At 34.1% G+C, this 12,763-nt stretch overlaps 1 protein-coding gene across 1 annotated transcript; it reads right to left on the reverse strand.

Moving 5' to 3' along the window:
* Positions 1-11,003: 11,003 nt before the first annotated feature.
* On the reverse strand, positions 11,004-11,469 carry LOC142237482 (uncharacterized). The gene has a single exon (XM_075308815.1). The coding sequence runs from the start codon at positions 11,417-11,419 to the stop codon at positions 11,069-11,071; it is 351 nt and encodes a 116-aa protein (XP_075164930.1). The 5' UTR covers positions 11,420-11,469; the 3' UTR covers positions 11,004-11,068.
* Positions 11,470-12,763: the final 1,294 nt, after the last annotated feature.

Below are 12,763 nucleotides of genomic sequence, written 5' to 3' on the forward strand. Positions count from 1 at the left end.
TTTCTTTCACTGACGTACAAAGAACACAAATACATCCCAGCAAAATCTCCTATTACCAGGTATGAGTACAAGTATGCCTGCGCCAAATTGGTAACAACTTCCTCGTACATATATCAGTAGTAATACTTTTACACGGGCATGACATTGGAGGAAAGTACTTCCGTGCAAGCATACCAGCAGTCGAAAAATAAGTACTTCTTCGCAAGCATACCAGCTCTCCAAAAATAATATCTTTACCATAAAGATACCCAAAAAGTGCGAACTCACACCTGTTGTTTTGTAATTCAACACACTATTGCACGCTCCACGACATGAATCTTTTCTATGATGTTATTTTGTAATATAAATTATGTACAATACAACTTTAGAAAACGAAGGTATATTTTATTGACAATTTTTTTCTGAAATGTAATTTGGAATTACTTATCGCTACTATTAACGGTGCCCACTGTAGAGCCGAACCTGGACCTCAAGATGTGATTTTCATTACCGGTATTAATAGAAGAATCACTTTTTGCCTACACTGGTAAGTTGTTATTTTTAAACCCCAGGTAATACTGCAAGTAGTAACTTTTTGATTACCGGTATTACTGAAAGAATCACTAGTGCTTACCCAGTTTTTGCTGGGATATTATCAACGATATATATAAGTTCATTTGTACTCGCCATTGACTTCTAATAACTCAGACAGATTTGTGTATTCAGCAAAGTTCGATTGGAATCAGTTTTGATCCATTTAGCAACGACAACAATGTAGTCATCCACCAAGTTATGTTATCAAATTGCATTAATAGGATAAGCAATTTGAAGTCAAGTGCTAATTAAAATATTAAAATTTCTAAGAAATTAAATATTAGGCTACTAAATAAGCCATACATATTCTGATGCTGATTATGATTATTGTAAACATTTTTGCAAACGAGAATAAGTGAAATACATATCTAGGAAATTTCTTAATAAGATGTTTGTGTCAGATAATTTTACCAATACCATCACAATGTTGACTTAATTGAATGATGTGTATAAACCATCCTTTGCACCTTTAATTCATCATATTTTAATGACCAGTTTTACTCATATCACGTTCTATATTGACATTTCCCATAATGCAGGCAAAATTTTTGGAAAAAATAGGCTTAGATGATTTTTAAAATTTTTGGCCAATATAAAAACTCCAACTCTACAAACCATGATATCAGTTAACATTTGAATTTGCTACTAGCAATACAAACTATATTTTAAATAAAAATAAAATTAAAGATGCGTTGTTTAATTGTACTATCCTTGATTGGCTTTATTTGGGCTGCTTCAGCATTACCAGTTTCCGAGGATGTGAAAAACGACGAACCCATTGGTTTATGGGATATTGCCGATCTCGGAGAAGGCCATTCGAATGGTACTGAACGCCTGGCTCGTTTCATATGGCATCCTGTAGGATGGGGCTGGGGTGGTTATGGACTACCCTATGGAGGAGGATGGAACAGCTGGTACTATCATAGATGGGGTGGCTGGTATTAATCAACAATTAAAGTTTAAATTTAAAAAGTCTTGATTGTTAATTACTAATTTTAGTGTAAATATTTATTTTATGGATTACAATCCTTACACAACAGCAGATTTAAAAGTAAATAAAATCAAAATTAAAGTTAAAGTTAAAGTTAGAGCTTGTTAATAGTTACTTTCTCTTTGTATAGTCCATAACACTAAGGGGTTAAGGTTAGTTAATAATCTGCATGCAGTTTTATTGCTTTTAGGTTAGGCGGCACCCCGATGTATCAGGCTCACTTAGACTATTCAGTCCATTGTCATACCACGTTGGTGAACTTCTCTCTTATCACTGAGTGCTGCCCTATTCCATGTTAAGTTCAATGACAAGGGACCTCCTTTTTATAGCCGAGTCCGAACGGCGTTCCACATTGCAGTGAAACCACTTTTTGAAGCTTTGAAACCCTCAAAAACGTCACTCTCTTATCACTGAGTGCTGCCCTATTCCATGTTAAGCTCAATGACAAGCGACCTCCTTTCTATAGCCGAGTCCGAACGGCGTTCCACATTGCAGTGAAACCACTTTTTGAAGCTTTGAAACCCTCAGAAATGTCACTCTCTTATCACTGAGTGCTGCCCTATTCCATGTTAAGCTCAATGACAAGGGACCTCCTTTTTATAGCCGAGTCCGAACGGCGTTCCACATTGCAGTGAAACCACTTTAGAGAAACTTTGAAACCCTCGGAAATGTCACCCGCATTACTGAGGTGGGATAATCCACCGCTGAAAAACCTTTTGGTGTTCGGTCAAAGCAGGAATCGAATCCACGACCTTGTGTATGCAAGGCGGGCATGCTAACCATTGCACCACGGTGACTCCCTACCTGCTGCTTTAGAATTTAGTAGCAAATTTTGCAATTTTTCGTATGATGATACTTTTGTGCCACTAATTTCTACACTTTTTGCATTTTTGTGCCACCTTGTTTTAATAGTTGTTATTTATTAATCCCCTAACCCAACCAAGTTTATGTGTCCAATCCTACATTTGTGAAAAATGAATCCACATATTGCGCCTAAAAGTATGCAATTGCCTCAAAGAAAATATTCTATAGTAGGTAAACTGGGACACCAGAACCCCCTGAATTGTAAATTTGGTGGAAAGATTTTTGATAGATTAAGGGAGGTTCTATGTTAAGTTTACAAACTGATTTTTTTTTTAATTTGTATTTATTGAGTCTTTTTTTTACGTAAATGATACAATACAATGAAACTGACCTTGTTTTCACGGTTACGTTATTGCTTAATTATGATATATTTCGCAATTAATTCCTTGGAGCTTTTCCATTCATAATTTGACAAGGTTCGATAAAAATATAATCGTCTCATAGTTCCACTTCTAATTTAGTCATTTTAATCATGGTAATCACCTTTAGATTTCAAATTGTCAGACTAATCTAATTTTCACAAAAAAAATTAAAATTTTATATAAAAACTGATATAATTTCCTTGTGAGAAGGATCGCCACATGTTTAAATTTGTATGCTTTCTTTTCTACGAATGGCATTTTTTATTTATCAGCGCATGGAAATAACAGGTTGGCTGATAAGTCCCCGGTTTCACACATACATGGCGTCGCTAGTATTAAATGCATATTATTTTTATATAGTACCAACCTTCAAATGATTCGTGTCAAATTTGACGTCTGTAAGTCAATTAGTTTGTGAGATAGAGCGTCTTTTGTGAAGCAACTTTTGTCATTGTGAAAAAAAAATGGAAAAAAGGCATTTCGTGTTTTGATAAAATACTGTTTTCTGAAGGGAAAAATACGGTGGAAGCAAAAAACTTGGCTTGATAATGAGTTTCCGGACTCTGCCCCAAGGAAATCAACAATAATTGATTGGTACGCAAAATTCAAGCGTGGTGAAATGAGGACGGTGAACGCAGTGGACGCCCGAAAGAGGTGGTTACCGACGAAAACATCAAAAAAATCCACAAAATGATTTGAAATGACCGTACAATGAAGTTGATCGAGATAGCAGAGGCCTTAAAGATATCAAAGGAACGTGTTGGTCATATCATTCATCAATATTTGGATATGCGGAAGCTCTGTGCAAAATGGGAGCCGCGCGAGCTCACATTTGACCAAAAACAACAACGTGTTGATGATTCTGAACGGTGTTTGCAGCTGTTAACTCGTAATACACCCGAGTTTTTCCGTCGATATGAGCCATGTTTCATCCATCACTACACTCCTGAGTCCAATCCACAGTCGGCTGAGTGGACAGCGACCGGTGAAACGTTTCCGAAGCGTGGAAAGACTCAAAAGTCCGCTGGCAAAGTAATGGCCTCTGTTTTTTGGGATGCGCATGGAATAATTTTTATCGATTATCTTGAGAAGGGAAAAACCATCAACAGTGAATATTATATGGCGTTATTGGAGCGTTTGAAGGTCGAAATCGCGGCAAAACGGCCCCATATGAAGAAGAAAAAAGTGTTGTTCCACCAAGACAACGCACCGTGCCACAAGTCATTGAGAACGATGGCAAAAATTCATGAATTGGGCTTCGAATTGCTTCCCCACCCACCATATTCTCCAGATCTGGCCCCCAGCGACTTTTTCTTGTTATCAGACCTCAAAAGGATGCTCGCAGGGAAAAAATTTGGCTGCAATGAAGAGGTGATCGCCGAAACTGAGGCCTATTTTGAAGCAAAACCGAAGGAGTACTACCAAAATAATATCAAACAAGTAAGGAAAGTCTAAAGTCGGGCGGGGCCGACTATATTATACCCTGCACCACTTTGTAGATCTAAATTTTCGATACCATATCACATCCGTCAAATGTGTTGGTGGCTATATATAAAGGTTTGTCCCAAATACATACATTTAAATATCACTCGATCTGGAGAGAATTTGATAGACTTTTACAAAATCTATAGACTCAAAATTTAAGTCGGCTAATGCACTAGGGTGGAACACAATTTAGTAAAAAAATATGTGAAACATTTAAATCTGAAGCAATTTTAAGGAAACTTCGCAAAAGTTTATTTATGATTTAGCGCTCGATATATATTCATTAGAAGTTTAGGAAAATTAGAGTCATTTTTACAACTTTTCAACTAAGCAGTGGCGATTTTACAAGGAAAATGTTGGTATTTTGACCATTTTTGTCGAAATCAGAAAAACATATATATGGGAGCTAAATCTAAATCTGAACCGATGTCAACCAAATTTGGCACGCATAGCTACAATGCTAATTCTACTCCCTGTGCAAAATTTTAACTAAATCGGAGTTAAAAACTGGCCTCTGTGGTCATATGAGTGTAAATCGGGCGAAAGCTATATATGGGAGCTATATCTAAATCTGAACCGATTTCAACCAAATTTGACACGCATAGCTACAATGCTAATTCTACTCCCTGTGCAAAATTTCAAATAAATCGGAGCAAAAAATTGGCCTCTGTGGGCAAATGAGATTAAATCGGGCGAAAGCTATATATGGGAGCTATATCTAAATCTGAACCGATTTGGCTGATATTTTGCAAGTTTTTCGAGACTCTTAAAATATTCGGATGTACGGAATTTTAGGAAGATCGGTTGATATACACGCCGATTATGACCAGATCGGTGAAAAATATATATGGCAGCTATATCTAAATCTGAACCGATTTCAATAGGGATCGTCTTTGAGTCGAAACAGGACCTTATACCAACTTTATACCTTATACCACTTTGCACACAAAAATACATCAACAGACAGACGGACAGACAGACAGACAGACGGACATCGCTAAATCGATTCAGAATTTAATTCTAAGACGATCGGTATACTAAACGATGGGTCTCAGACTTTTCCTTCTTTGCGTTACATACAAATGCACAAACTTATTATACCCTGTACCACAGTAGTGGTGAAGGGTATAAAAATTGGAAGGTCGTTATAATTTTTGTATCGCTCTTGAAGGGAACTATGTTGAATAATAAAAACGAATTTTAACAAAAAAATGTGTTTTTCTTTGTTAGACAAGGGACTTATCAACCAACCTGTTACAGGTGCATAAAACAAATTGTCTCATGCCACAAATTTTCACGAAAAACTTTAGCTCATACGACAAAGTTTCACTAAAAATGTATAACATGCGATAAATTTTCACGAAAATTTTTACCTCATATGAAATTTGCAGAGCCTAAATTGTTGTTTAATGTGACGTGCAAATAAGAAAGTGCTGAATTAGATTAAAATTTTTGTTGCATTTTTTTCAATTTTCAGCGCATGAAAATAATTTTTTACACAAAATTTATATCATGCGACAAATTTTCAATAAACATTTTGTATCATGCGATAAAATTTCACCAAATTTGCAACACAAAATATTTTGTCATATGTAAGTTTCTCTAGGTTAGGTTAACTTAACCTAACCTAACCTAAGTTTCTCTAAACAATTTTTACCATGCGGCTAATTTTCACGAAAAACTTTATCTCACCAGACAACTGTGTATCATGAGACAAATGTTCACCAAAAAAATGTAAAATAACACTTTCTGCAATAAAAAATTGTTACCACCAAACAATATTCACCAACAATCTTGTATCATTCGACATATCTTAATCAAAAAAAAAATGTAAAACAAACAAGACATTAGAGCCTACAAGATATTTGGCAATCCCCATCTTATCCCAATAAAGCAATTACATTTCCCTTAACCTGCATATAATGAGAGATACATTGAAATATCTCAGAAGTTATCACCTCTCAGAAAATGAAGAACCTCTGAAACTTGGACACTCTGAAAACCGGACACCTTTCAAAAGTGGACAATTGTCATGCGACGTTTGCTATGTTTAGTCATTAAAATTAATCTGTCATACACAATTCAATTAATTTTTAATTGAAATGTCTTCAATCACAGAAATTATCAATCACAAAAAGTATCAATCACCAAAGTCAATGAAAAAATTAATTGATAGAACAAATGTATATGATTGATTTTTGTTTCAATTAAAAATTTTGTTTAATCTATTAAATTTATAATTGAACACTTTTAAAACTAAATTAAAATTCTAATTTTCGTGATATTTATTCTGTGCAACTGGACACCTCCCAAATGTGCACAAAATTGAGGCGAACCGGGGTGTCCACATCAGAGAGGTTTCACTGCACAGAAAAAAATAATTTTTGGATTCAATCACGAAATTAATTGATCCAATTTTTAATTGAAATGTCTTCAATCATAGAAATGTTTGTATCAATCACCGAAGTCAATTAAAAAATTAATTGATCCAATTACAACATCAATTAATACTATTATTTTTTGTGATTGATTTTTGTTTTAATTAAAAAATTTGTTGAATCAATTAAATTTTTAATTGAATATTTTTGAAAATTCAAATAAAATTTTAATTGAAAATATTTTGATCAAATTTTTGTGTGTGTATGTGTAGTGATCAAATTGACTAAAATTCAAATTTGTCTTCTAATAAAATGGAAAATTATTTTTCGGAAATTTTTGACAATGATTTTTGACCATACACTGAAAAAATATTGTCGTGAGTCCAAAGATTTCATGTCCTTAAAATACGAATGCAACTTTTGCTTAGCATAGAAGATGCATTTCTATAATATAAAGTTTATTTCCTTGTCCAAAAGTCGATAAACTTTTCAATGAAATCGTATTGTCCTCACAATTAAGTGATTTGACTTAAAAATGGGTATGATAACATGAAAGAAAAAATTTTTGGGGTAAGGTCAACTTGACCTTAATAATTCAGAAAAATTCTTTAAAATTAATGTAATTGTCTTTAAATTTGTTGTCTTTTTGCATCTTGACTACAAAGCAAAAAATCGTTCAAAAATAGGACATGTTTTCAACACTTTATTTTAAAGACGTTTTTTACTTGAAACATAGCATAAATTCTACCGGAAGTCGAGTCTGAATTTGGAAAATGAAGTTGTCGTTAACTCGTTTTTAAGGGACTTTGATGGCATATGAAGAAAAAAAAACTGAAAAAAAAAACGAAAAATTAAAATTTGCTTCCTAGAAGCAATTACACAAAACCCAAATTTAAAAGAGAATTGTGTCTTAAAAGTATCCTTACTTGTATTCTCCGCTTCTTTGGCTCGGAATCAATACCAAAATTGTTTAAGTAAAGACAAAATCTTTGGAACCGGACATGCTTTTTTTCAGCTACGAGAGAGCTAGTTTCATAAGGCAGTCATTTTGTTTTTTTTTATGATAATAATCATGTTTCATTAAAAAAGGAAAACATAAAAATGTTTTAAAGGATCAACTTAAATTTTACAGGAAAACCAGGGTATGATTCTCTCTTATAAAAAATAAAATTTAAAGATTGCAAAAAATATATTCACGGTCTTTATATTGAGTGTAAATTCAAACAAATAACTTCACTTAAATTTTTTTATTTTTGTACTATTCATATATTTTATTCTTTATATCCTTATTTATCTACATAGTTCTTATCCCATTACCCAGGCATAATTGCGCACACGTCTCCTGCGACCATTACGACGACGGCTACGATATCCATATTTACGCCTTGGCTTAGAAGTCATGCCTCTTGGATCACAATCCGCATCCCATTGATGATAATCCAAAGAGCCATACAAAAATCTTGATTTTCTTTCAGCAACATTTGAATGTATATCGCCCGCATCTACCTCAAATAATTGGATTGGTTTCCCCCGATATTCCATAAGGTCGTCTTTAGCATCATCTGCGTGAGTATTTGAAGTTATGGTAAACTGTGAAGTTCCAATTACGAGGATACTTAATAAAGTCAATATGCATATATAAAATAGCATTTTTATCAAAACTATATTCAAATAATATATATTTTTTTAATGTGATATTATTTAATGATCACTGCTTTTCGTCTGATATGAAAAATTTGAGTTCTTATTGATTTTATAATTTTGTTAAATCAATGGGAAAATTTTTATATATTTTTGTTTTTAATTAAAAGGTGTAAATTAGTTTCATTTTTAGTTAACAAGATCAAAATTATTTTTCCATCATTTTTGCCAAGATGTTTCTGACGTAAATAAAATTCCAATATGATGAGTCAATAGATTCAATTGTGGATTTCATTGAGACCAGGAAAGGCAATAAAAATTCTTCATAAATGTTTATTTAATTGATTAAGGAAATTTCCTAGTTTGAAGGAAATATTTGGAGTTCGAAATGGATTAATTTGTGGTCAAATATGCAAATTTGAATTTAAGCAAGTTTGTGGCAAATACGAATTTAGTAAATCTTTATGGTTTATTTTTGCATAATTTTCTCGCTTTTTTAGCTGATTTAATTAACGTATATAAAATATGAATAATGTCAAGGAAACTTTCTCCTATTTCCATGAACTAAAATAGCGTTAAATTGGATTTAAAGCCCACGTGCAAAGAAAAATTAACTTTGTCATTCCGTTTGTAACATATCGAATTATTGCTCTAAGACCCCATAAAATAACTATATATATATATTCTGGGTCGTGCTGAAATTCTGAGTCGATCTAAGCATGTCTGTCCGTCCGTCCGTTTGTTGAAATCACGCTAACTTCCGAACGAAACAATCTATCGACTTGAAACTTGGCACAAGTAGTTGTTATTGATATAGGTCAGATGGTATTGCAAATATCGGTTCACTTTTACGTATAACCCCCATATATACCGATCCCCAAATTTGGCTTGCGGAGCCTCTAAGAGACGAACATTTCATTCGATCCGGCTGAAATTTGGTACATGGTGTTAGTATATGGTCTCTAACAACTATGCAAAAATTGGTCCACATCGGTCAATAATTATATATAGCCCCCATTTAAACCGATCCCCCGATTTGGCTTGCGAAGCCTCTAAGAGAAGCAGATTTCATCCGATCCGGCTGAAATTTGGTACATGGTATTCGTATATGGTCTCCAACAACTAAACAAAAATTGGTCCACATCGGTTAATAATTATATATAGCCCCCATATAAACCGATCCCCCGATTTGGCTTGCGGAGCCTCTAAGAGAAGCAAATTTCATCCGATCCGGCTGAAATTTGGTACATGGTGTAAGTATATGGTCTCTAATGACCATGCAAAAATTGGTCGAAATCGGTCATAATTATATATAGCCCCCATATAAACCGATCCCCAGATTTGACCTCCGGAGCCCCTTGGAAGAGAAAAATTCATCCGATTCGGTTGAAATTTGGTACGTGATGTCAGTATATGGTATCCAACAACCATGCAGGAATTGGTTCATATCAGTCCATAATTATATATAGTCCCCATATAAACCGATCCCCAGATTTGACCTCCGGTGCCTTTTGGAGAAGCAAAATTCATCCGATCTAGTTTAAATTTGGTACGTGATGGTAGTATATGATATTTAACAGCCATGCCTTAAATGGTCCATATCAGTCCATAATCATATATAGCCCCCATATAAACCGATCCCGAGATTTGGTTTTGGAGCCTCTTGGGGGAGCAAATTTCATCCGAGTCAGTTGAAATTTGGTACATTGTGCTAGTATATGGCCGTTAACAACCATGTCTAACTAGGTCCATATCGGTCTATAGTTATATATAGCCCTCAGATAAAGCGATCTCCAATCACACAAAAATTGGTCCATATCAAGTTCATAATTTTATATAGCCCCCGTATAAATGACCCCCATATTTCAATTCTGACTCTCTACCACGTATGGACTAACTCACAATTTAGAAAACGATGTTAAGAAGTTTTAAGATTGTGTAAAAAAAATTCATTCGATTGTGGATGACAGTCTTTCGTACACGCAGAGAAGGAATATGATCACCTCAAACATGTTTCAAGAGCAAAATGTTATTTTTGTATGGTGACCATGTAACATGTTTGTCACTAAAATGTTATTTTCTCGTCAAATATAACCTGCTTGCCGAAATCAGATACATGATTTCCGAGAAAATAACATGGTTGCGAAAACCATGCTACATGGTCACCACCCAAAAATAACATTTTGCTCTTAAAACATTTTTGAGGTGATTATATTCCTTCTCTGGGTGTAGAAGTTTCTACGCAATCCATGGTGGAGGGTACATAAGATTCGGCCTGGGCGAACTTACGGCAGTTTTGTTTTTGTTCTCTAATCCCCAAATATAAATGTGCAATCCTCGTAGCCCTATGTAAGCCCATTCCCAGATTTGACTAAGAGGCTCCGGAACTCAAATGCTGCGGAAATGAATTTTTTTTCCGATCCGGTCCAATCGGTTCAAAATTTATACAAGCCCAATATAAACTGACCCTCAGTATTTGACTTCTGAAATCTCATGGAGATCATAGAGGCAAAACAAAACATAGCAATAGCTATAGAACTTCTCCTTTGGAAGTGCCCCTGTTCACATATCTTGTCCCAAAGAAATTAAAATACGTTTTATAACAGACATTTTATTCTCTCGAATACAAAATATCTTTGAATGTTAAAAATAAAATAAATTAAATTAAAAATAAAATCAAGCACTATTAATTTATAAATATGATTTATTAATTTTGTAATACCATATATATGTCGTAATTAAAGAAAAAGTATGAACTCCATCACCCTTCATCATTAGCCAAAAATCCAAGCATAATTTCTTACTCTCCTCCGGCCACCATAACCCATTCTGCGACCATACTGATATCTATAACCATAGCCCTTCCATGGTCTATAGCCCCATCCATAGGGAGAACCATAGCCCCAATTCAAAGGTCCATAATGGAAGGGATTGAAGAAAAATCGAGATTTACGATCTGCAGTATTTGCATGATAGTCACCAGCATTTGAAATATCCAATAATCCGTTTGGTCGATGTTCGTATTCCATTGGCTTATCATCATTGGAATCATTGGTGCTTGTTATGGATTGAGATTTTCCCAACGCTAATATGCATAATAACGTTAAAATTTTCAAGAACTGCATGTTGTAAAAATTACACTTAATTAAATTTATTGCGATTTTCTTCAATTGGGCTAAGAGATTGACGGCTATTGCTTATCTGAATCATAAACTTTGGAGCCATTTCGGTTTTATACATTTCAAATATTAAGGAAGTGAGAGAATTTTTTCACATCACGTTTTTTCAACTGAGCTTTTACTTTTATTTTTTTGGGAAATGAAAACATTTTGTCGCAATGGAAAAACAAAAAATTTACATTCTATCGATCTTGTCAGTAATCCTAAATATATGGGCTTTTCATTCGTTGAGTTTATGTTTCGTAAACCCCCAGTTTTTACCTCCCACCCAGAGGAGGAATATGATCATCTCCTAGAGAAAAATGTTATTTTTGGACAGTGAACATGTAACATGTTCATCACAACCATGTTATTTTCGCGGACATTGTGTACCGATTTCGACAAACATTTTATGTTTGGCGAGCAAAACAACATTTATGTGGTATAATCTTTCATATTCTCTAGTTGTCTAAACATAATAGTTTAGACTTAAAAACTATTTGTCATAAATATTTGTACGATACTGAATTGAGTAATTGTCATGAATTTTATAGTTGTAAAAACACTGTTCTCTATTGTGAATTATTGAAATATTTATAAGATGTTTCGTGGATGGTACATGAATTTTTTAACACTCACTTGGTTCAAAGACTTACTTAGGTGAGCACACAAAACATCCCAATAAATCAACCACAAACCTAATTCTCACTCTCTTTTCATTTCCCACTTATTTGCCCATAATATCTTTTGCGTGAGATATTATGTCTGGCAAGGGTTTCCAGCATTGATCTCTCTTCTTTTCATTGAAGTTCTTCGCCGTCTTTGACCATCACCAATTACAGTCCACTTCCCCTCAAGGCATCGGTCAAAGCACCTCCTAACCACCAAGCACTTTGCAGCTTTCGCCCCGAGTCTCCCCCTTAATTAAACACTAGTCAAAAATAACATTTTGCTCTAGAAGGTATTCAGGTTAATATTATTTCTTATTATTGCTAAAAAAATTAGAAAAAATTAAAACAGATTTTAATCAACTACAGTTTAATTCTTTCTTCCTATCTGAATAAATTCGAATGTCATAAAAATTAGGATGTATGTGATTCATCATACATCTGTCCAACTGCCATACATGTAATCAGTCAATTTAATGAAGGTGATGACGATGATGCTTTCTTTTGTAAACAAAATATTTATGGAGTGATGAGTTAAGCTGGCACGGGAGTTCGTTATGCCTGAAAGTGTAAACAGACGTAATTCGCAGATATTCTCTCAATGTCATTTCTTAAGAATCAATAATCCATTCGATATGGTCTT

Source organism: Haematobia irritans, chromosome 5 (genome assembly GCF_050003625.1).
Source record: "Haematobia irritans isolate KBUSLIRL chromosome 5, ASM5000362v1, whole genome shotgun sequence".
Classification (NCBI taxonomy): Eukaryota; Metazoa; Arthropoda; class Insecta; order Diptera; family Muscidae; genus Haematobia; species Haematobia irritans.

Bases quoted from the DNA above. Each gene is read 5' to 3' on its own strand.
- LOC142237482 (XM_075308815.1), bottom strand. From the start codon at position 11,419: ATGCAGTTCTTGAAAATTTTAACGTTATTATGCATATTAGCGTTGGGA.